This window comes from Rhinolophus ferrumequinum, chromosome 2 (assembly GCF_004115265.2).
Source record: "Rhinolophus ferrumequinum isolate MPI-CBG mRhiFer1 chromosome 2, mRhiFer1_v1.p, whole genome shotgun sequence".
Taxonomy (NCBI): domain Eukaryota; kingdom Metazoa; phylum Chordata; class Mammalia; order Chiroptera; family Rhinolophidae; genus Rhinolophus; species Rhinolophus ferrumequinum.
Window position 1 is genome coordinate 24,570,861 of NC_046285.1, and position 26,496 is coordinate 24,597,356.

General features: G+C 38.0%; 1 protein-coding gene across 1 annotated transcript in view; it reads right to left on the minus strand.

Moving 5' to 3' along the window:
- PROS1 (protein S) overlaps positions 1–25,681 on the minus strand; it is a 68,143-nt gene extending 42,462 nt beyond the window's left edge. The window contains exons 1-2 of the mRNA XM_033135377.1: positions 25,302–25,681; positions 400–557 (exon numbers count right to left, since the gene is read on the minus strand). Of these exons, the coding sequence (XP_032991268.1) occupies positions 400–557; positions 25,302–25,377 (234 nt within the window). The 5' untranslated portion in view covers positions 25,378–25,681. The remainder of the gene's footprint in view (positions 1–399; positions 558–25,301) is intronic.
- Between the last annotated feature and the right edge of the window lie 815 nt (positions 25,682–26,496).

Here is a 26,496-nt window from a genome sequence, read left to right on the forward strand (position 1 = left end):
GAAGTATAGTGATAACAATGCAATCATGTGGGTGTGTGCATGCTCACACACAAGCATTCTATACTTGAGAAGGCTTTCCCCCTCACCCAATACTACCAAATTCTGGTTGGGAGAAAGGATTTACAAACCATGAGGTCTATGCTACTTGATAATACTGAGGTATAACTGAATTACAGTTTGGTCAAAGCACATTGCTTTTGGCAATAGTGTCTTCCTAACAAGCACACCGTCCTTTGAAGGTACTACCTCCTGAAATGCTTCAGTGGTTTCATGTGCAACGTGATATACACAATCACTAACTTTAAAAAGGAACACAAGGGAACAAAGACTGAAGCTAGAAATGTTCCATCTGTAACTGTATGTCTAGGTGTGCTAACATGAATTTTCATGAATTCTTACCGTTTCAGGGTTATTTTCAAAGACCTCCCTAGCTTCTTCTTTACTGCACAGTTCTTCGATGCATTCTCTTTCAAGATTGCCCTTTTTGGTTTCTTCAAACAGACTGTTTGCCCGACGTTTCCTAACCAGGACTTGTGAAGCATGTTGCTTTGACAAAACTGAAGAAAAATATAAGTGTATATGAATAAATCTTTCATATCTCCACCTAAAATATATTATTTTGTTAAGCAATGAGAATTAAAACTATTTTCTGCCTGTAAATTGTACGGCATTTAAAATCAGTATGGCTGAACTGAGAAGAAAATGTAGATAATAGCACTTTGGTTAACAACTCAAAAAGTAGGTTTGGTGTGCAGCTACAGCACTTGTATAATGATCTACACAAATTAATCAAGTTTCTGCTTGAGGTCAAACATACCAGGCAATATTTACTGTTTACTTTAAAACTAGTTTGGAAATAGCATCATGCTGAAACAACTATGTCAAAAGTCATAGCCATGCCATCTTTAAAGCTAGAGAAATAAACTTTCTCAATTTTAATGGAAAGTTTCCATGATCACTGAGGACATACAGACATGCAGGAGAATAGTCCAATCAGCTATTGAAAAGATACTTGATAGGTTAACAGACTTAATTATTCATACAAACAGTAAAATAAAAATTCGTGGCAAAAGGAAGACCATAAAGAAGGCTCTTGGATCCACGGGGACTAATCCTATCATGCCCTCTGTGACCTTCTTCATCCTCTAATGAAGGGCATTTGAATCCTATCAGAAATGCACCCAATTCTTTGCTCCCCATGGTACAGTTGTCTATATTTATGTCCCCACATCCTCTCCTCCCACTCTTTCATATACTCACACCAATCCATGACTCCATCATGTTGTTCTTACCAAGGTCACAATACTAATTCTAATGGTTAATTATCAGTCCTCATCTTACATGACCTGCCAGTAACACTTGACAGTGTTGATTATTGCTTCCTGGATACAGTATTTTAACCTGGTTTACAAGTCATCAGACTTTTTTCATTATTTTTACATCTCATGGGCCAGGCCCTACTCATCTCCTTTTGCTGACCTCTTAATATTGGCTATTTATTTCTTGGTCTTATTCTCTACCAACATTCACTCCTTTGATGATCTCATCCTCTTTCACGGCTGTATCGTAATAATACATTAAACATCCATCTCTAGCCTCCCTCCTCACTTCAGATGGTATGTCCAATTGGCGACTGGACATCTGTACCTGAATGACCAATAAAAATCTCAAACATGGCGCACATGTTTGAACGTTTAATTTCCTCACTCCATCTGAATGGGTCCATTTGAAGCCTCCCAGCTGATGGTAACTTCTAGGTATGCAAAAAATCTTGAAATAATCCTCCATTCCTCCTTCTTCCCCCTCATATTCCAATTCTACATCATCGTAAATTCTCTCAGCTTTCTCTTCAACATTTATAGGAGATATGACCACTTCTCACCACCTCAACTGTTATTTTTGGTATATCTGTTTTCATTTAAAAATTTCCATAATTAAAATTAATAAAACATGTTCTTTCACCAAATATGAGCCAAGATTAAAAAACCAGGCAATACTATCTGTGGCATTTGAATATGTGAAGATCAGTTTTGACAAAATTATTGTTAATTTGTGGAACTTAACTAATTAACTAATGTTATTCATTATTGTGACAGATCAATACGGATGTATAAGTTTGCCCAACTTTTCTCAAAAAATTTATTAATATAATTAAAAATGACTCATACATTACTTTTTCAGATTTGTTACTATAACATTTATTTTATTAATTACATAAAAATTTTTAATGGAATCACTATATAGAATATCTAAGAAAAAACAGGGCAAATTAAAAAACTGGTAACTTCAACTACATAAAAATTTTTAAATAGTTGAACAATAACAAAAATTATATAACAAAATTCAACATAAAGCAACAGGTTGGAGGAAAATATCTGTATCATATAGAATAGAAAAAATTACATTCAGAAATTATGAGCAAATTTGCAAATTAAAAAAAATAAAACAACAAAAGCCAACCAGTACAAGAATATATACAAGATTAAATACAAAATAATTTAAATAGTATAAATAAAATATAAACAAAACAATATAAATAAAATCATATACACATCACTACAGAGAAAAATTACATGGGCAATAAACATATGAAAAGATGTTCAATACAAATTTAAGAAAATAATTCGATTTTTGCCTATTCAATTTGCAAAAATTTAAAAGACTGATAATGTCAAGTATTGGTGAAGATAAAAGGAACCAAGTATTCTTGTACATTGGTGGTGGGAATATAACCTGGTAAACATTATTGGAAGGTATATTGGTAGTACCTGAAAATTTACAGCATGTGCATACACTCTTCAACTTAACAATTTTGCCCTAAGTATGTGCTACAGATACACACTTCTGCTGGAAAATGCAATGCATAAAATGTTCATTGAAAGATTGCAATACCAAAAAAATTTAAAAACAACCTAAATATCAAGAAGGGAATGAAAACATAAGCTATAAAATATATCTGTACCAGAGAATGATAAGCAGCTATTACAAAGAAGGAAGATAACTTTTGCACTGAAGATCTCCAAGATATATTAAGTTTAAAAATGGAAATTGTGGACTGCCACACCTAAAGTATAATCCTATATATATCAGTCAAATTTGTAGAGATGTAAATATTATGTGGACAAATATACAGAAAAGAGTGAAAACACACTCAAACTGCTAATTGCAATTATATTTGGAAAAAAAAAACAGAGTATAAAGTTTGGTTTAGGTGTTTATTTTAATATATGAACAGAACATAATTTTGAATGAAAAATTTTCAAAGCACAAATAAAATCTATAAAAAACTTTTTAAGTCCTGATTTTAGACACAAAGACTTCTTTCACTGAGATGAGAAAGTAATATAAATAGCTAAATTTATTTTTCTCTTATTTCTCTTATTAACTGTTAATATGAAATAAATACTCAAAGTTTACAATAGAAAGAAGAAAAAAAGCAAACGATTAATTAATCAACAATCACCAAAGTTATTAGCTGAATAATTAAACATCTTTCAAAAGTTAACTAAGTAATGTTACTTTATCTCTCTTAGTTGCCAAATAGAAGTTTAAAAGTGATAACTAACTAAATAAATAGTGTTGGATTATATTTTTAACTCTGTCTTTTATCATCTTTATCAATGCTCATTAAGGTAAAGATTAAATCAAGGCTGTGTGTATCTAAAGATGCCATTCTATGAGCATGCTACCTACCAAGTATATTACTCACTGATAAATGGCAGCCCCATCAACCATGAAAGAGTTTGACGTTTGCAATTATCTCATTTATTTGAAGTAGTTTTAAGCATGCTACTTTATAATAAATATAGCAAAAACTCGGCCCTTCTGAACTTCAAAGCAAATACATGAGTCTTTCTGGGGAAAACAATAACACTTCCTTTGAAAGATGAATACACTAATTCAATACTAAAAAAAATATCAAGGTCAAATGCACTTAGGAAACAAACCGTAAACATAACTCTTTGGCATTTCTTCCTGACAGAATATTGACATTTAAGAATATCTCTTTCCCAGGACATGCAGATGGCCAATAGACATATAAAAAATGTTCAACATTACTAATCATCAGAGAAATGCAAATTAAAACCACAATGAGATATCACCTCACACCTGTCAGGATGGTCATCATCAATAAATCAACAAACAACAAGTGCTGGCAAGGATGTGGAGAAAAGGGAACGCTTGTGTACTATTGGTGGGATTGCAAATTGGTGAAACCGCTATGGAAAACAGAATGGAGGTTCCTCAAAAAATTACAAATAGAGCTAGCTACCTTATGACCCAGGAATTACACTCCTGGGTATTTATCCAAAGAAATCCAAAACACTAATTCAAAAAGATAATGCAGCCCTATGTTCACTGCAGTGCTGTTTACAATAGCCAAGATACGGAACAACTGAAATGCCCATCAGGAGGCGATTAGATAAACACATTGTGGTACATATAAACAATGGAATACTAGTCTGCCATAAAAAAGAAAAATATTACCATTTGCGACGACATGGATAAACCCAGACGGTATTATGCTTAGTGAAATAAATCAGACTGAGAAAGAAAAATACCATATGATCTTACTTTCATGTGGAATCCAAAGAAGAAAATAAACAAACAAACAAAACAGAAACAGATCCATAGATACAGAAAACAAAATGATGGTTACTAGATGGGAAGACGGGTAGGTGGTAGGTGAGAAAGGTGAAGGGATTAAGGAGTACAAATTTGTAGTTACAGGAGAGTCACAGAGATGTAAAGTACAGTCTGAGGAATATAGTCAGTAGTATTGTAAGAACTATGTATAGTTACAGATGGGTACTAGATTTATTGGGGGATCACTTCATAAATTACATAAATGTCTAACTACTATGTTGCGCATCTGAAACTAACTTAAAATATTGAATGTCAACTATAGTTTTTTTAAAATGGTCACGGGGATGTGTAGTGCAGCATGGGAAATATAGTCAATAATCTAATAACAAACTGTACAGTGTCGGGTAGGGTAGTTGACTTACTGGGGTTGTCACTTTCTAAGTTATGTAAGTATCTGATCACTATGTTGTTCTGTATAACTGAAACTAATAAAAAATAAATAAATAAATATATGTATGTATATTCATTCTGTGAGATATAAATATATATAACTCTGTAAAGTCTGGCACAGAATTAGCTTTTAATCAATGATAGTTATTAAATGTAATATTAATTTTTTTTAAAGTTAAAAAAAAAGAATCTCTCTTTCCCTACAAGGACCGCCCCCAACCCCACTGCAGGACACAGACCAGGTATAATAACACATATTATATTCGTGTTTGTGAAAGAGGAAGCTTTCAGATGTACAAGGAGAACCATGGCTGTGGTTTAAAGGAATGCTCACATAAGTTTATAAAACTAGAAGGAAACACAATAACCTCCATGATTTCAGAGATGATGCAAATCCGGTAAAGAACATGAAAGATACTTGCCCTATGTTATAATGCTGAAAAATAGCAAAAGTATGACTTAGATCACAGACATTTCAATGCTCAGACCTGCAAACATCTATTTGATGTTTCTCAGAAAACAGGCAGAAGTTTCTGAGTCGACTGATGAGAGGAATATTAAAAAGGAAAATTGTTACACCTCTGACCTAAAGGATCATGCAGCTAACAACACAAAAAAGCTAATTTTATCTAAATTTGAATGTTTATGTTTTATTTCCTCTGGGTTCAACCCAATAAGCCTTCAAATTGGCATGGTATTTAATAATTTTCAAAGTGTATGTTAGTTATTTCATTTGATCCTCAGATAAATAATGAAATACATTACAGCATAGAATTATCATCCCCATTTTCTTATTGAAGACATTGGAGCGGAGAGAGGTTACATGATTTGCCCAAAGTCACAGAGCTATAAAGTAGTGCTAATGCAACAAGAATTTACATATATCTATCCTCCTAGCCCTCTGCTCTTTCTTCTGTGTAGTCTGTCACTCAAATGCTCACAATGTACTTAATTTTTAAAAAAAAGAAATTATGTGGTTGTGAAGTGGACACGTTTGATATCTTAAATAAGACATTCACTGTCCTTTTTAAAATAAACCGATCCATTTAACAGAGTGTGCTTTTGTAGGAGTCTACTATTCCTTGTCAAAAAGATATAAACAAGACACAACAGATCCAAACTAGTAAGAACTACAGAACTGTGGGATGAGACAAATATGTGGTTAGAAGTGCTTTTAACAGCTGGTTCAAAATCTATCTGTCCCAAAACATTCACTTACTGGGCCTGCAGGAATGTCTAATAAGTTCCGTTATTTATCATAATAATAGCCATGGCACATTAGCAGGTAAATGCTATTTTTGCGTGATCGCCTTTAATTCTAATCACAGCTGTTCTAAGTAGAGAGTAATTTTCCCATTTTACACATGAACTAAAACTCAGGGAAGTTGAGTTCAATTTTACCAAGTTCACACAGCTGAGAACAGAGCCAACCAAGCCTGCCTCCAAAACCTGTTCTATTTTTGCATTACCACACTGTCTCTAATCATTTGTTTCACTTCTTTAGATTAAGAAGTTTTTCAAGAAAGTCCTTGTGAAAACCCAACTATGTTGCTTGAAAAGTGTTACATTCAGATTCAAAATTTTAGGTTATAATGTTTAGTTATGAGTCATTCAAGATTAGAAGCATGACTGAATCTGCTTGTTTTTTTAACTCATATCAGTCATCCCTGCTTCAAAACAGTGACCACAGCAGGTTGAACAGTTATGTCAATCACATAACAATTATTCAAACACTAACTGAAATTCTCTTTTGAAATTCCCTTTTGAAGTCTTCACAGCCTTCACGTGTCCCCTTCAAGATTTTCAGTGTGGGCAAATCTTAGTGTTTTTTTTTCAGCATATGTTCCATTGCCTTATGTCCAAAAAAGAAATTTATTATTGATACTTCACTGAAGCACCTGTAATAAGGATAGTGGAGTTAGTATTGCCTCTACTCACAGGAAAATTCCTCCACTGTTCACTTCAGTTCGACCTTAGTCAAGATCCTTTCTTCAGGCCCCTTTCCCACTTAGTTGTCTTGCTTTGTTCTGGCAGGTCAGAACCACTGGTCTACAGGTTGCCCAAAACTGATCAGTCAGATGAGAATGAGGTAGCACATGGAGGAGGCCCAAGCGTTAGGACAGCTCATCCTCTGAATCTCTTCCATTCTGCTCGCTTGTCCTTTAGAAAGATGATTCAAAAAATCCTCCCTCCAAAAGCTCATGCCTTTTTAAATTTTGTTTTCTGTCTCTCCTTTCCCCAGGCCCTTCTCATTTGATGCAGCCCAAAAATGAAAAACTGCCCCTAAAAGAAGGTGTCTAAGGAGAGAATCTGTGGCTAGCATTTGGGTTGGCAGAGTGTTAGAATTTTTGTTTCTGCTTCAGTGTGGGACCAGGTCAGGGAAAATGGCTTTCAAAATATAAATAAAACAACTAGATAATACTTAGAGATATAATTGTGTCTCATGTCTCAACTGTTGAACAGTATGTTTTCCTTAATCAAAGCCTGAAAAAAAAGTAGAATTCAGTTAATAATGCTAGGAAAACATATAGCCATATATTACAAATTTTATTTTAAATTGTCACATTAACTATAAAATCTTTCAGCTTTTTCATAACTATTTCTATTACAGAAGATTTCCAATTGAGGAGGGATATTAAAAAAAGTGAAGGTTGCAAAGATTAAGAAAAACCTAAAGACTAATTTTTAATTAGGCATTCATCATCCTATAGAATTATTATGAACTTTCAGAAAAGTTTGTATTAGCCTTCAGAAAGAAATGCTATGTCTGTATGTATGCTATCCTTAAATTATTTTTTTAAGTTTTTCTTTTTTAAAGAAAGCTATTACCCTTGCTTTTCTCTAAATTTCACATTTTGTTTCACATTGAGGACTACGTTGCTAAACAACTGATTCGTCTCTTATTATTATGATAAGGATTAAAAAAATGTTAAAAGTATTCTCTAAAGGAGAACTATGCCTGTCCTTCAGGAGTGAGCAATAAATAGGCTGACTTTAAGAGAGTCAAAGATCATAAGAGATCGGTCTGGATAAGGATTTAAATCCAGGAAAGAAAAAGAGGAAATCATCTGGGAACTACATACTGCACATATTAAAGTGAGTTCTAAAACATTTGGCTTAGAAGGGCTGATGACTCATGTTGATTTAGAAATAGGAAAGCTATTGGTGACATTAAAAAATCTGTGACCATTGATCTCCGATCCGGAATAGATCAATGAATAAATAGGGAAACAATGCGCGAAGTGTTTAGCCATAACAGAAGTGAAATGAGCCTCTTCTTACTCCAAGGTATAATTACAACTCTAATTTACAGCCTCTAGGGAAAAAAAAAGTAGAAGACATCAAACACTGTGCCATTGTCTCTGCAAGATTAAAACTGATTTAACCGTAGACAGAGAAAGCAGTCCATGTTACTTATTCCTTTCAAAACAACAAATATTTCTACCCAAAAGATAGAACAGGAAGCTTATTACCCAGAAAAAAAATGACGTTGACCACTTCTTGTATTTGACTTGTTTGCTGTCAGTGACTGATAAAATACTATACTTCATCAGAGTTCAGATTTTGGTGAGGTATGAAGAGGAATTTTCTATAGTCCTCTCTTTTCTTCTCTGGACTAGTACATTGCCAACTGGCTATACTTCCTGAGACTATAGTGGGTGGTCTCTTTTATGACGTGCAGGAAGATATTCACACACAGTTTTCCTTGTCTTTTTTTATCTCCTACACACTAGGATACCAAAATACCATCTGATTTTGACGTCATGTACCAAGAGGTTACAGCACAGGAAATGTTTTGTTTTCTGTTCTATTTGACCTATTTTTTTAGGATGGCATCAATTAATATTATTAGTTCACTGGCCTGTGTCTGTATTTATGTTTGGAAAAGCAACAGGCAAACTGTTCCTGGACATTTTTAAAGGCAACAATGAAAGAGCTGGCCTAATTCTGCAATATTCCGTTTCCTGCATTATCTCCCAGATCTCCCCAATAAGCAAGTTTGAAGTGTGCTTGGAGGTTTACAAAGACTCTAGATCTCATTGGCTTCCCTTTTGACTCTTAGGCTATTATTTATTTTTTTAAAAAGTGCTGATGTGGAAATGAAATTACGTGGAACACTGGTATATCATTGAGTAGATGTTTCTAATTCCATACAATTTTTGCTAGCCTCTCAGAACTCCCTGTTGACATTCCAAAACTCTGTAAACACAGCCTTAGTACCAATGGAATAAAATTATAACTTATTAAGGAAAGGAGAGAAAATTACTGGGATAAGGAGTCAGGGAAAAGAAGGAAAATAAAACAAGTAATAAGGAATGGTGCATTTAACATATAGAAACTCAGGCCCACTTGAAAAAAAGAAGTAACCACAGACAAAGTATAAAACCAACTTGTCCTCTTTCATAGTAATGAAAATAATAAAATAAGCATTTGTGTTTTAGTTGCAAGTCATTATGGGCTAAATGTGTGTATCTCCCCCAAATTCATAAGTGGAAGCTATAATCCCCAGTGTGACTGTATTTTGGAGATGGGACTCTCTAAGTAAGTAATTAAGGGTGGGGCCCTGATCCCACTGGGTTAGTGTTCTTATAAGAAGACAGAGAGTTCTCCCTCTCTCTCCGACTACCCCTCTCTCCACACATGCATGCACAATCCCAGGAAAGGCCATGCGAAGACTACGAAGCAGCATCTATAAGCTAGGAAGAGAACCCTCACTAGAAACCGAATCTGCCAGAACCTTGCTCTTGGACTTTCCAGCCTCCAGAACTTTGAGAAAATAAATTTATGTCCTTTAATCCACGTAGTCCGTGGTATTTTGTTCTATCAGTGAAAGCAAACTTTTGTTAGATAAGTGATTTCAGCCAATTCTCCAAGCTGAAAAGCTAGTGAAAAACCTGTTGATGAATAAAACAAAGGAGAGGAAGCCTTGACCCAAAATATACACACAGAGACAAAATGAAAGTAAGAATGTTTTTTGCCTTTTGGAAATTAGCCTCAGAAAATTTATAATACAGCTCGCGGGAGAGTGGGAGAAAGGCAATTAGAAGCAGGGGGATTGATCTGAAAGTCCAGCAAACACACACAGCACTGCTTTCCCAGTGCACCCCAATGTACACGAGGCAGTATACTCCGAATGAGCCCAGTAAACATTAATTGTGTAAATGAATCAAACAATGTGTATACACAGAGCTACCTGCTAACTCTCCCATTTAGAAGACTAGTGGGACTACAGATCAATATATAAAACAGCAGAAGAAACCCTCACAAGTCACCTAAAATCAATCCAGTACTATTGCTTAAATAAAAAGAGATAACCAAGAATCATCAGAAATATGGAAGACAAAATTAACAGCTACCAGCAGCATGACAAAGAAAACTGACATGAGAAAAAAGAGGTGATTCACAGAAAAGAACTTCAAAACTTTTAAAAAGCTAATGAATATCCTAATAGCTACTTAAGAAGACAATGCCCCCATGAAACAAAGTAAAATCAAAGAAAAAATACTTCGAGAAATTTACAATATGATTGTCAAAATAGAAGGGTTGAAAGAAAAAAAGAAAGAAAGAAGGAAGGAAGGAAGGAGAGAGAGAGAGAGAGAGAAAGAGAGAGAGAGATAAAGAAGAAAGAAGAAAGAAAGAAAGAAAGAAGAAGAAAGAAAGAAAGAAAGAAAGAAAGAAGAAAGAAAGAAAGAAAGAAAGAAAGAAAGAAAGAAAGAAGAAAGAAGAAAGAAACGAAGAAGCTAAAGACATTTCCTGAAACCAAGAGCAAAATTTCAAAGAGACAGAAAACATGACAGTCAAAGTCATAAAGAACCAATTCCAGAGGATTTCTAAAAAGAGAATAGATCATATGGAAGGAAGGAATTATCATATAAGTAAAGGCAGACAATTTTCCAGAACTGATGAGAAATACCAGTTTTCACGTAAAGAGGGTCTACTGAGTGCCAAACCAAATGAGTGAAAAGAAAACCAACTTAGACATAGTATGATGCAATTTTTAAAAAACTAGCACCAAAGAAGCTCCAGAATCAACTAATAGTAAGAATAAGCATCAGATTAATTTATACAACTCCATTCATTTACAGAAGATAAAGACCATGAGTTTAGCCATTAAAATAAAACCTGAAATCTGCTCCCTATAGATCAGAGAGATATTGCTTGGGAAGGATCCATGTATGGAATTGGGATGACAAAGACAAGCAGAACTTCCAGTCACTCCAAGCCTCATCTCAGTACAGTGTGGGAGAGAGCTGGTAGAGCAACTCAAAAGATTATTATCAAAGAGTAATGCCCTCCTTACTTTGGCAATTGATCCTGCCCAATTCCCAAATAAGCTCCTAAAGAGAAGCCTGGCTACTGGCACACCTGCCCCTCAACTAGGACTGATAGCAGTTTTCCCAGTCCATAAAACGTCCTGTTAGGGAAACTAACCTAAACAACCACAGAAGAACCACATGCTAGCTAGCTACCTAGTCTATCTAATCAGCTTAGGGCTATATTTAAAAAATATGAGCTAACAGCCAAAAATGAACAGATATTTGCATAAAATTAACAGCATGAAAGAGAAGGACAAGAGAAACAGATAGAACATGACTCCAAAGGTAATCAAGGTACGTAATTGAAGACATAGAAGATAACTTTAAAAAAATGTATAACTAATATCCTAAATAAATTAAGAGGATCTGGCATCCATAAAACAAAAGCAGGCTGCTATGACAAAGGAAAAGTAGAGAACTAAAATATGATTTTGAAATAAAAAGTTAATGGGTGAACTGAAAAACAGAATGAATTATCCTCCCCACTCCAAAAATGTCACCCTTCCCCCGCCCCATTGCACTGACAAAAATTTAAAAAGAAGTTAATATCCAATGTTGGCAAAGATGAGAAGAATTAGGCACTCTTAAAATCTACTTTTAAAAGCAGATTTCAGGGAGAATGCTAACAATATGTATCCAAAACCTTCAAAATAGGCACACTATTTAGACATTCAGCTAATAATCCTATTTCTAGGAAATTAGCCTAAGGAAATGAACATGGACATATGCAAAGGAATATATATGAATATATGCATCACAATGTTACTGATATAAGCAAAACACTGGAAATAATCTAAATGCACAAAAATATGGTTTGGACATACATTATGATAAACATAAAGAAAATTATTAATCTATTTTAAAGTGTGACATAGATTTTAATTTATTGATATGAAAACAATCATATTTTTGGGTGAAATAAGTTAAAAATAAAATATAGAGCATAATTCCATTCTTTCATTTATATATTTTAATTTCTAAAAATGTATATATGAAGACAAAGGAGCTTAGAAGAATATAAAGCAAAATGTTATATTGGTCTCTGGCTAGTAGGACTTCATATGCCTTTTTTTTTTCTTTTTTTCTTCTTCTTAGCATATGTCTGTATTCCCAAATTAGATTATATTAATCACAGATTACCTGAATGGTTTAAAAATGTTAGGGAATCAGTAGAATATGGCTAGTGGTTTAAACTGCTGACCAATATGGATAGAATGTCAAAAGGGAAACTCAGGAAACACTAATATTTAAGGAAAAGCAGAGGTCATCAAAACAACAGAAGCATAATCAGTAACACATACGTAGAGAGAGGAAAAAAAATTAAAGACTATAATGCTTATTATATTTCAAAAAGATAAATTTCAACAGTGTCAAATGTTGGAAATAATTTATTAATAATAATTACTAGTATGTAGGATGAGAGTTAAAATCTGTACAGCATGAAAGAGAAGGACAAGAGAAACATATAGAACATGACTCCAAAGGTAATCAAGGTACGTAATTAAAGACATAGAAGATAACTGGTTTAACAATAGGATGACCATAAATATTCTGTCACCAATACCAGTGAGAGGAAATAGAGCCCTCCAGAATAAACTATTTCTTCAAGAAGCTCAGTTGAGACAAGGAAGAAAAAGAGGGCGTAATAACTTTAGATGGAGGTAGAGTCAAGATAACACTTTCCTAAACTTGGGAAGATGCACCACAGAATTGCTGTGAAACCCAATGGAAAAATGCTAAATGTGCCATTTTGAAAGATGGAAAAGATCATATAAATGAAGGAAGTTACAATTTTACCACTTTCATGAAAATTTAAAAGCCATTGTTATTGAACACGTCTTTTTAAAATTCATTCCAAAAAAATGGACGAGGACTATAAACATTTATACTGATGGCCTAGAACTAGTGAGAACTGGTTCCTATTCATTTACTCATTTGTAGAAATACTCAGAATCTATTTAGATAAATTATACGTATTTTACTTCCCCATAAGCTTGGAGGATTAAATTTCTATATTTAGAACAATGTAATATAAATAAACCTCTTAAATAAAGAAGTTTTCTCCACACTAGAGTTAATAAAAATTTATTACATTTTTTAAACCAAAAAAGTAAACAAGTAATAAAATGCATCATAACTCTACTTTCTAAAGACACTATTAAAATGTTATTTTATTTCCTTTGACTCCTTTTTGTTATGCGAGGATTTTTTTTTTTTTTTACTGAGATATAATTGACATTTAACATTATATTTGTTTCAGGTGTACGACCTGATTTGCTATATGTATATATCGTGAAATGACCACCACAATAAGTCTAGTTCACATCCATCTCCCATATAGTTACAAATTTTTGTGTGTAATGAATGAGAACTTTTAAGTTCTACATTCTTAACATTCGAATATACAATACATTATTATGAACTATGGTCACCACGCTGTACATTGCATCTCCAGGTCTTATTTATTTTATAATTGAAAGCTTATACCTTTTATACAGAGTATATTTTTATTTAAAATTATTGAATTCTTAATGGAAACCATATTGCAACATATAAATGTATCAAATTAACTAATGTACAACTAAAATTTAGAGTTATATAACCAATATATTTCAATTTCATTTTAATAAAAATGAATTATTGTCCAGGCCCCCAAATTATTATAATTATATATATTTCCCAGCAATTGTAAAATAAAACAGAAATATTTTGATTAAAAAATTTGTATCACCCTAGAACAAGAGTTAAGATGTATTTTTTTTTGTTTTTGCAGCACCAAAGTGTTTTTTTCTTTTAGCTTAGCAAAGCATTACCCTCAACCAAAACTTAACAATTTAAAGATAATATAGTTTTGCTAACGTCAGTTGTCATCCTGCCTTTTTGAGTCCCTGAATGGTGACCTGAAATGCCAAACCCATATCTGGTAAAATTTTAAGACATCCGCATTCGTTTGGAGCTGCGGTTTTTGTGGTCACTATTGGCTTCCTCTCTTAGCTTTCACTGAACTCTTCATCTCACAATCCTCTTCTCTCTGTTTTTAATCAACTTAAATGTGGAAATCAACCCCTTCTGAAGAAACACTGGAGGCAGGCGGCAGGGGCAAGGTGGGAATGGCTGCACTTTATATTAAAGCAACTTCTAAAATTGCAGGTTGAATCCTAGAAATGCCAGCTCCTAAAAATCTTTAGTCCGCCTCTCATCTAATAATTTCTGATGGGAGACCTTCCACACAAGCTGTGTTCTCTGCCATGTGGTTCACTTCCTTTCTCCCTTCTCTGACATCCTTTCCTCTTCTCTCTGCCTGGTTGTCCCCTACTGCCTCCTGTGCAATCTGTTCACTTCTTAGAACCATTAATCTATCTTCCCTGCTATCTCCTTATAGACCACAATGATTCAAACTTCAAGTGTGCACAGGAGTTACCTGAGAGTCTTGTTAAAATACATGGGGTGGGGCCAGAGATACTTCATTTCTAATAAGCTCCCAGGTACTACTGCTGCTGGTCCATGGACTACACTGAATAGCAAAGTTATAGAATATGTTTTCAGAACTTAACTTTCTAAACCTAAAGCCATTTTTCAAGGTAATTTCTAAAATAATAGCAGTTCTCACCATAGAAATAATTTCAGTACCAGCTATTACCATATATTTTTTCTCCCTGCTACAATAACAGCCAACTCAATGGCATTCTACTACGTCACCAGCTGATATGTTAATAAGCATAGTTAATTATGCCCTCTCTCTGTCACAAATTTTATTCACGTAGCTAATAATCTCACACTTTGTAATATATATTACCGAAGTTTAAATATCATGTTTCCCCGAAAATAAGACCTAGCCGGACCATCAGCTCTAACGCATCTTTTGGAGCAAAAATTAATATAAGACCCAGCATTATTATATTATATCATATTATATTATATCATATTATATTATATTATATTATATTGTATTATATTATATTATGTTTTATTAGACCTGGTCTTATATTATAGTAAAAATACTATATTTTATATAGTATATTAAATATACTTAAATATACTTATATTAATTTTTGCTCCAAAAGATGCATTAGAGCTGATTGTCTAGCTAGGTTTTATTTTCAGGGAAACATGGTAGGCAATAAATATTTGCACTTCTCTTTGAGGAAGAAACTGTAATCTTAACCTTAGAAGAAAAATGTTTGTAACAGAGACAATGCTGACCAAATATTCATGTGCTTCCTTGAGATGGCACTATTTGAACCAAGGCAGAAATGAATCTGGTCACTTCCACGTCAAGACAGTTAATAACAAGTACATGTCCTCTATTGCTCTCTTCTTGCAGGGACATTGGCAGCCATGTGTACCAGGTAGTATAACTAAAGATGAAAGAGATGTACACAAACCACACTGGACTTTACATGATTGAGAAATAAACTCTTATTTTGTTAAACTACTAAGATTTGGTAATTTGGAGATTAATTTGGAGATTTGTGGCTTAAAGTATTATTACTCCATAGCATACTTATCCTAACTATTATGAGATTGTGAAGAGTTTAAACTAATGCCTGTAACAGGTTATTCAATTATGTGCTGCTAATTTGCTCCTTCATTCATTCTAAAAACCAGAGGGCTTGATTGAAAGCAAAAGTATGCTTGGATAAGGCAGGGTATTTCAGTTTATTCCTTGAACAAAATAACCAATAAAGCAAAAGAGTAAAAAAACAAAAACAAAAAACAAAGAATCCCCAAATATATTTAAAATATTAGAAAATAACAATTGAGAAAATTATGTGCTAAATCATCCTTTAATATAAATGGGGAAATAAATATCCTAGAACACTTTATCACACACCAATCCATGACTCTTTAAAAAAGAGGAACAAAATCTCATAAAATACCCTAAAGTTCGAGGAACATTGAGTCAGATCACCTAGGATGGTTGTGGGGGGTGGGGACAATCAAAGGAAGAGTCTTCCAAACATGAGGACTCACATGTGAAAAGACCACAGGGTAGAGAGGACAGAGAATGACCCTCTTTGAGAAGGGAAGGAAAAGATCTGGAAGCCTCCGGATCATGAGCCTTGTATGCCAGTGTAGGGACAATAAAATTGGTCGGGCTCCCTCCCCCTGACCAGCCCACCGGTCCAATAAGATGGAATGTCACACAAGCACCATCCATCCTGAAAATGTTGTTTGTGTATATGCTTATGTAAGCACCTTGGCTGTATGCCTCTTTTGTCTTTGTAGGGTATAAAGGGGTCCAGCCATTTAGGAGACAGGACAGAGATGGGCTGAGGCAGCTGGCGCATGAAATGGAAAAGCTAGCCTCTGTGACGATACATCTGTCCCTGAGGCCGGCTCCTTCCAGTTTGACTGGGGCAGGGACCAAGGTACCCAGTCAGAGGGGACGAGTGGGGACTGGAGGCCCCACATGAAACTGTCCATACATTGGTCCCCTTCTAATGTACAGAGGGTTTTGTCCCTAGTTGACAGACACCGACACAGACTAGTCTTATTCATAAAAACACAAAACTGTTCCCCACACCAACAATCTACCTTGATGGCTACAGGGAAAAGACTGTGACGGTAAAAGCTGTTTTCTTACCACTGAGTATAGGAAGGCTCCCCCCAACCCCTCTCCTTCCCCCCACCCGCCCCCCCTCCGTACCTACGTGGTGTATGTCTTCCCCATCCTGAAATACATTCTAGGAGTAGATGTGCTACATGGCCTCAGCTTACAGACGTCGGTCAGAGTTCTGCCTCCGGATCCGGGTGGTAAAAGAGGTGATACGTGGGCATGTTCATCAACCTCCTCAAGTGTTGCCACAACCCTGGTGCGTAGTTACAGTGCAACAGTACCACCTGCCGCGGGGACAGGAGGAGATTGGCCGCACGATTTTGGAACTAGAGAAGGCACATATTGTGAGGCCAACGCACAGCCCTTTAATTCCCTGGTATGGCCTGTCAAGAAGCAAGATGGAACCTGGCAAATGACTGTGGACTTTACACACTGCAGTGCCTGCAATCCATGATGTGATGGACTGCTTGACTGTTCACCTGGGACTGTGCTACTATATAGTAGATCTGACGATGTTTGCCATGGGCTTATAGCCCAGGATTTGGTACAAAGGGATCTGTTGCCCTGTTTCACTGTGTTGATGATGTTTTACTAACATCTGATTCTCTTTCAGATTTAGAGCAAGCAGTTCCCTCTCTTCTCCACCACCTGAAGTCATGTAGCTGGGCAGTGAACAAGGAAAAGGTCCAAGGCCCTGGCTTATCCATCAAGTTTTTGGGTGTTTTGTGGTCAGGTAAGACAAAGGTCATACCTGAAGCTGTTATTGATAAGATACAGACATTTCCCTGGCCAACTAAGGTCTCCCAACTGCAGACAGATTTAGGTCTACTGGGGTATTGGTGGGTGTTTATATTCCATCTAGCACAGATAACAAGGCTCTTGTATTCCATGGTAAAAACAAAATGTGTCTCATGGGATTGGACAGAGACTATAGAACAAGAGTTTATTGCCACAAGACGGACAGTGCAGCAGGCACAGGCTTGGCAAGTAGTAGACCCTCGTCGCCTGTTTGAACTTGATGTTCACATAACCCAAGAGGCGTACAGTTGGGGCCTCTGGCAACGGTAAGAGCATCTCCGGTTGCCGCTACTCCTTGATAGAAAAATAGTTGGCTGCTGTGCACACAGCTTTGGTGGCCACAAAAGCCATCACAGGGATGGCATGAGAGTTGGTTTATACACCCAGTCCCCTCCAGGGGTGGGTCCATGCTTGGACCCAAAGACCCAGAGTGGGGGTGGCACAGACCACCATCCTCTTCAACGTAGCTTCAAGCCCTTTGAGCACAAAGCTACAACAGGTCCTAGGGCCTGTGGAGCTTGTAGCCCATGCTGTGCCGAGTACTCTACCTAGGGGGGGAAGACTTGGAGCCCTCAATCTCTGGGGAGGGACAGCCCCCCAGTACCTAAAGATACCCGGTATACTAATGGCTCCAGCAAGGGAGCCGCTGTCGTTTGGACAGCTATTGGTGTACCGTCCAAACCAGATACCATTTGGTTTGATACTGGGGTGGGCCAGAATAGCCAGTGGCATGATAATCGGCCATGAGCCCAGACCTCTGGTTATTTGTACAGACAGCTGGGTGGTGTTCCAGAGCCTAACGTTGTGGCTCCCCACATGTGTGGTTGATAGGACTTGATAGGACACAGCATGGGGTCAAACCATGTGACAAGATCTCTGGGACCTAAGACAGAAAAAAGAGGTAACGCTCTTGCATGTCACAGTTCACTCCCCTTTAACATCCCCAGACAATGCTAGAGCAGACACATTAGTACGGGTCTGGTGGTTGGAACAGGCCCCCGCCACTGATGTGGCCCATTGGCTACATAAAACATTACAGCACACTGAAAACAGGACCATGCGACAAGTGAACAAAAATAGGGAGCTGCTCTTAAAACGACATGAGGTAGCAGATACCTGCCACGACTGTGCCATCTGAGTTCAGGCGGAAGCTCTCCTGGGAGATACGATAGGTTATGTGAGGGAGGGTGACCCTCACTCAAAGGCAAGTGGATCTTATAGGATCCCTAGATTAGGCCTGGTAGCCCCATGGGGGGGCTGGTTTAACCCATGAGGTACAGTGATGTCAGAGGGGGTGGCCAAGTGGCTACCACAAGGGAGAGTAGTGCCCTGCTGTCCAAGAGGCCAGAGATGCAGGTCCCAGCCTAAACAGACAGACTGGCCAGTGAGGAACCCTGAAGGGGTGGAGTATAGGGACAATAATATTGGTCAGGCTCCCTCCCCTGGCTAGCGGCTGACCCTGACCAGTCCACCGGTCCGATAAGATGGAATGTCACGCAAGCACCAGCCATCCTGAAGATGTTGTTTGTGTATATGCTTGTGTAAGCACCTTGGCTGTGCGCCTCTTTTGTCTCTGAATGGTATAAAGGGGTCCGGCCATTTTAGGGGACAGAACGGAGATGGGTTGAGGCAGTTGGCGTGGAAACAGGGCTGGAGCGGAGGAGACACGCGGAGACCGTCGGCTGGTTATGTGGGCCATGCCCAAAGTGTGTGGGCTACTGAGAAACGGGCTGCTGTGAGTTATGAGGCTGCTGCTGGCTGCAGGTTGTAACCTGAGAACGTCTAGCAGTGTGAAGCAGTAGTGAGAAACTCTGGCTGTATCCCAGGAAGCCTGTAAAGAAGATGCTCCATGCATCTTCTTCCAGCTCCCCGAGGCACAGACACCTTGCCCTCGGGACTCAACCTACTCGGGCAGCCAGGTTCAGATATCAGAAGTAGAAGAGACAAGAAGCAGCCAACAGATGCCTCTTGCTGACCTTTTAGAAGCAAACCGCCATGTTGTGGAGACAGCCACACGATGGGATTGGTGGGAGGCCTCAGAAAGAGAAACTGAATTCTGCCAACAGTCAATGAGCTTGGAAGAGCTTTAGATGAGACCTCAGCCCTGGTGGACCTCTTGATTTTATTTAGCCTTGGGAGACCCTGAGCATGTCCCTGGACTTGTGCCTGGACTTCTGACTTACAAAACCATGAGATAATAAATTGTTTTGTTTTAAGATGCTAAGTTTGTGTTCATTGTTACACAGCAATAGAAAACTAATACAAAAAGACATATATAATTTTGAATCCAGCCAAACGTATTAATATTGCCAATTTCATTTCATGGGCTAGCAAGGGTCACCAGTTTCAGTTCCTATAGTTGGCTTGGATGGCTAATGCCATCCTAGACGAAAGCTCTGCACACACTAAAATAACACTGAAAAGCCAGACATTCCTTGGCACAACAAAAGTCTAGGAGACAGACATTCTGGCTTGAATTGTTCATGCGATTCCTACCTATTCACTTCTTCACTCACTCATCCCACCTCCCAATATAGAAGAAAAGGATATGTTTCCATGATTATCATAGAAATAGATTATTGAGGAAATCACTGAAGTTTTTGAAAAGCATTTTACTGACTATCCTCCCTATATTGGAAATGCTGGTAGAGGGGCTGCAGTTGAAATGGACTTCCAGATCTCAGGTGGAAGGGGAGAAATCTGGGGCTGATGAGCTTAGGTAGCAGCCTGGACTCACCTGAATGAAAGTCAGGTTGAGTATATTGATCAAATCTTGGAGAAAGGATTAACAACAACAACAACAAAGAATGGGATAGGAAGACAACTCACAGAATTCTTCACTGAAGTCTTTCACCCCAAATGTCCCTGGTGTTAGCAAATAGGGACTGTACTTCAGTTACAAAACAAATAAATCACCATTTCTCCTTAATTACCAAACTTGAATAAGTTGATGGATCCAGAACCTCTTAAACAGAGAGGAGAGATGCCCTTAAAGAACCATATATGTAGATGATATATATGTGTACATATATATATATATATATATATATATATATATATATATATCGGTAATACTATAAAGCTTTATACAGTACTGTAAACATTCTCCTAGTTTTCTCCAAAGCAAAATAACTGCACTGGATAAGTGCACTAAGGAAAGAGATTAAAAAACGTTTAGTGATTATTAGATATTGTGACGTACCAACCTGCTGCAGCCAGAGGCCAACCTGCAACAGCCAGAAACAAACAAACACACACACTACAGCCTCTTTCAAGGGTGGTCCTAAGAAGCACCCGAGAAACAAAACCTTCACAATGGGCAGGCATGTAAGCAGTATTTTTCATTGTCCACTTTGCCTAGAATGAGAAATTATTTGAAAAGAGACTCTATATTACTTTCTGAATTGTTGCAAGTGGTATGTCCAATGTTCAGCGAACTGTAAAGAGCTATATTTCAGGCCTCGGGACAAGGAAGTCTGGGCAAGAACCGGCCTAGAGCTGGGAATATTTGTGTTCCAGGCAAATGTTCACAATATAGCACCATGCCAGAGAAGTTCTTAATAAAAGGGGACAGAATGACCAATTTAAGGATGGTCAGTTATGTTTCTTCTCAAGGCTCTAGGACAAACTCAAAAGCCTCTAACTGTCAGAATAGTACCATAAACAAGGGAAGAGAATGTGGTAAAAGACAATTGAAGATGCTTGCAACTGTGGCCAACTGGAGAGAGTATTTCTATCTAGAGAAGGCAGCTCTGAATCAGCTGTAGCTGAACCTTACCATGTTGGAATGTGGAGTGTTGCCAGAGCTTCCTTTATTTGTTAACACAAGTTATAAAACCAAAATTTTAGATGAAATTTTTTAATTTCTTAAAATGCCATGAGGACCAGACACACAATTCTGTGAGTATATATGGCCCTCAGGCTGTTATTTTGTGTGATTCAGTCCAATGTTTATTCAATACTCATAAAATAAAAAAGCAGCCATGGTGGCAAGGATGGCTACTACAGGTCAACTGAGCTACACTGACTTTCCCTCACTAAGGTCCACCAGGCTTTCGCTACTAAAAAAAAAAAAAAAAAAAAAAAAAAAAAGTCAGAATTGCTACTCCTTCAGCTGTTGGAAATTGTACATATTGCAAAGTTCAATCGATACATAGTGGATGGTTGATTAGTTAAGGCTTTTCTATCATGGAGGAAGAGCAATTTGTACTCAGAGAGACAGAGAGATTTATTCTGTATTAGGATTTCATTTTTCTGTCGGCACCACTGTTGGTAGGTAGACTTAGCTTTAAGCTAAGCCACACAGCATAACCTCTAAGGAATTAAGTCTGCAATTAAGGAAATAAATCAATGGGATGATTATGGTTTTCTTGGTCTTTTCATGTACTCCAATGCCTGGAAGGACCTAGCCTTAGGGAATGATGGACTGACCAATTATTGAGGGCTAAGTCCAATATATGGTGCTCTTCTTCCTAAAGCCAAAATACACACATCAGGAATGAAGGTAGAAAGGGAAGAAGTACTTGTCATGATTTGAGGCTCAGTGATTGTTACAGGTTGAACTGCGTCTCCTACAAAAACAGTGAAATCCTAATTTCCCAGTACTGGTGAATATGACCTATTTGTAAATAGGGACTTTGGAGATTATCAAGTTAAGACAAGGTCATACGGGTTGATCCTAATCCAATATGTCTGGCGTCCTCATCAAAGGGAAATTTGGAACAGAAACATACATGTACAGAGCAAAGATGATGTGAAGACATAGGAAGAATGCCTCTAAAAGTCAAGGAATATCTTGGGCATCTAGAAGGTGGGAGAGAAGCCTGGAACAGATTCTCCCTTCACAGCCCTCAAAAGGAACCAATCCTGCTGACACCTTGACTTCAGATTTCTAGCCTCCAGAACCGTGAGAGACTAAATTCTACTGTTTAAGCCACCCAGTTTATAGTACTTTGTCACAGCAGCCCTAAGAACCTAATTCAAAGACCTATTCTCAATTTTTTAGCTTTCTTTCCTTACAACTGGGTTCTGCTTATCTAGAAATTGGAAAACCAGAGGGGAATAGATTCACTCGGGGCCCTAATATATTCTCCACCGAAACAGAAGTTGAAGCTGCTTTAAAGCCATTTAAAGTGCTTTACTCTTGGTTTTTAAAAATAATAAGAGAGGTTATACTGGAATGATAAGGCAAAATAGTGTTGTTGTCACATAAAAATCAGGGTTATTGTCCTCCAGAGTAACTATTGTAAAATTGTAAAAGAAGGATACAACCATCCACAGGTCAGAACAATTCTACTGTTTAAGCCACCCAGTTTATAGAAGCTCCGATTCTTCCTGAATAACGGTGTAGGTTCATCTCATTGAGCAGACAAAAACCCAACACAGGAACTGTCAGAGAGTTGTGAAGGTTGTGAAGGACAAAGTCCTTCCATAAAACCAGCTGCAGCTTATAACCAAGAGAGATAGGCAAGCCCTAAAGCAAGTACCTTTATTTCTTTGCTTGCTTTACATTATTATTTTTATTATTATTAGGCATATAGGATGCGTTGGTACACTACAATGGATAATTTCATCCCTAAAGCATAGCCCATTGACATGGGATCATGACAGAACAAGAGGAAGCATGGACATCACCTGATGACACTGAACTAGGAAATGATAGGCTTGAGCCTTCCTCTCTGGGTGTGGTGACAAAACCTACTGAGGAGGTTAGAATTAGGGTTGGTACTATTTCTGTTGTACTTCACTTATTTACATTATATTAGAAATATCTGCACATATTTGAAATATTTTCAATGGTGTTTATGGAAATGGTGTTTATGGAAAGAAGGGAATGTGTGTATGTTGTACAACCAATAATTAGAATGTGTAGACTTCTCTTGTTTTTGCTTCCTTCCCAGCATCCATTCCTTTGTGGGAGCTGTCCTGCACTCTACCTGATTCTAGTGAGCTGTCAATCACAGGACTCCAGAAACAAGCTAAGCCAAAATGACCAGGCTCTCTTTTCTAGGAATTTCAATCATGAATTGAGACACACAGGACTAGAAGGCAGTTAGAACTGAGTCATTTGGTGGGAACTTCTAATATAGCGAGCACATGAGTTTCCACTGTATAGATCACCTAAACATCCAAGTCCCTTGCTTCCCTTGGCCTGGTTATTCAGCGTACCTTCAGTAGCCTTCCAATAAATCCACTCAGCATCTTATGGCCTTTCTTCCTCTCTCTCTCTCTCTCTCCCCTTCCCTCGCTCCTGCATTTAATACACACAGACACACACACACACAATTTTTAACTCTGCCTAGATTCAATGAAAATGTAACAATCTCTATAAAAACAAAGGGGCTAGCAAATTCCTGTGACGACAAGCTGTAAAGGTGACAAGCCACTTTCGCCTGACTGTTTCTCCTCCCCAAAACACTGGTTAACAAGCAAATACGTGATTGTCCTAATGACCTATATAGAGAACGATGCAGTGCATATGGTCTACATATAGGCTTAATGAAAGATTTTGAATGTTCACGTTCTGCTGTTGCAGCTCTTTAAAATCAACAAATAATAGTTTAGCTTCTAAATTAGAATTTTAAAATACCTCATTCATCCGGATCAGTAATAAATAGGAACTAGTGGAATGTTAGTAAATTTCTATTTAATTCTCCTTAAATTACCTTCTCTGAAAAATTTACCATGGAGCTTTAGAAAGCCTAAAAGTTATTTGTAATTCAGAGTTTATCTCTCCCAGGCCATTTCCTGAGAATAAAACATAGCACAAGTCAGCATTTTTAACCAATGAACATACTTAAGCTTTAGAAAACAGACGTATTAACTGACAACTAAAATCTTCTAAATGCCTTGACACTCCTCCTGTTTTTCAGAGAAAACTCAATATTGTTTCTTGAATCCAGGCCTGCGTAGGAACATAAAGAACTGGAAATAACAAAGATAAAGACAAAAAGCTCATGCCCCAACCACAGATCCGTGGCACTCAGTGTCAAAGAGCCTCAGGACAAAATGACCTGGGAAATACCATATTAAACAGTCCTTTTGATTTCAAGGTCAGAAAATGACATCTGCTTACTGGTAGGCAAATCTGTAATCATCCTAAAACAATTAGTTTGTCAATGTTGAGATAAGTAAACCAAGCTCAAAGTTCAGCAATTGCAAAACGGTGGTAGGTTGCAGCAGGGGGTGCTGGTTGGACAGGCGCCTGTACAAAGGGAAGGCAAAGCGGGTTGCCTTTTCCTCCCTACTTTTGTACTGGAATGCGTTCATCCACGTCTTCTAACTGGGAAGTTCAGCTGTTGGGGTCGAATGGATAGGCGCTCTAATTCCTTCACTGATATTCAGTGTTACCCAGGTTCTTGATTCTGTCCTGTAGGCAACACATGATTCCTAGACAGGGCACAAATACTGCCCCTGCCCCACCATTACACTGCCCGCTAGATCCACGGCTGCTTCCATCAGCCGTCTGATTGTCCAGACTTGCCGGAAACTTTCTGCGAGGCTGCAGCCCCAGAAAAGAAAATTCTATCAACAAGGCTGGTAAGCTCAGTTGGCATTGCTGGGAGGAGAAGACGCTATTGATTACTCACAGTTTGCCTCTGAGACGGATAACACTACGGCGAGGCACGCCAGCAGCGCCCCGCAGCGCCCACCCGGGACCCTCATGGCCAGGTCGGCAAAGGCGCGGGGCGGGGACCGTGGCACGTCGTGGTGGGGACTCGAGCGCTCGGCGTGCGATGGAGCTGTGAGCCCAGGCGCGGCTCTCTGAGGTCTGCGGTGCAGAGCGCCAGCCAGCCAGCGCTCCCGGCAACAGCGGGAGCCGGGGGCGGAGGGGACCGCCCGCTCCCAGCCCCCAGCCCGTGAGGGGAAGTGATAGAGAGGACATTTCCAGGAAGCTTTTCGGAGCTGGGGGCAGGGCTCAGGGAGAGTGTTGGAGGCCTAGTAAACACTAGAGACACCCTTCCTCGCCCTTTCCCGAACTCCAGCGTTTCGTTCCAAGGCTCCGGAATGTGAAGTTTCCCAGCGGGAAGGGGAAACGACTAGTCGCAGTAAAAAAGCCCCAGCCAGCGAGGGTGGGAGGCTGAGTGGCCAAGCGAACTTTGAGGACACAGAGGAAAGGGTATCCCTACTACAAGGAAAATTCGTGAGAGATCGACGTTGGGGATGAGAACTTAACGGAAACCTAGAAGCCAGGGAGGACTCTAGGAAGACTGCAAAGAACAGAGATGATGGAAGCAAATGGAATAGTTTTGATCATCAACATTTTTATTTTGTACTTGCATGTATGGTGTATAAAAAAATGCAGCAAAAAAAATGTTTTGAGAAAAAAGTGAATGTGTCAAATTCCATCACCTTGGAGCACTTTGGTTTGGTTTTTTTCACATATTACCTCTGCTTTTTGTGAGTGGACATACATATTGAAATAGTGATAGGGTAGGTAGAAATGAGCAGGAGGAGGCAGCTAGCCCCAGTTAGGAGGCCTCTTGCAGCTGCTCTCACTTGGGGTACAAACACTTTGCTTGCTCAGCAAGATATTGAGAACAAGATATGTCCTTAGAAGATAAAAAAAATGCTAGAGAGGGAGAGAAGCCCTCCCTCTTATCAGAATACGGTATACATCCTGCTTCTCAGGACCACTTTTAAGGAGCTTCTCAAATAAATCATGGAAAATTAACAGGTTCATGCTTAGGCCCTGAGAAAACAACCTTGAGAACCAGAGGGGAGGATGATACACCTCAACAAAGAAAGAGAGAGAAAACAAGACCTAGAGGGGGAGACCATTCC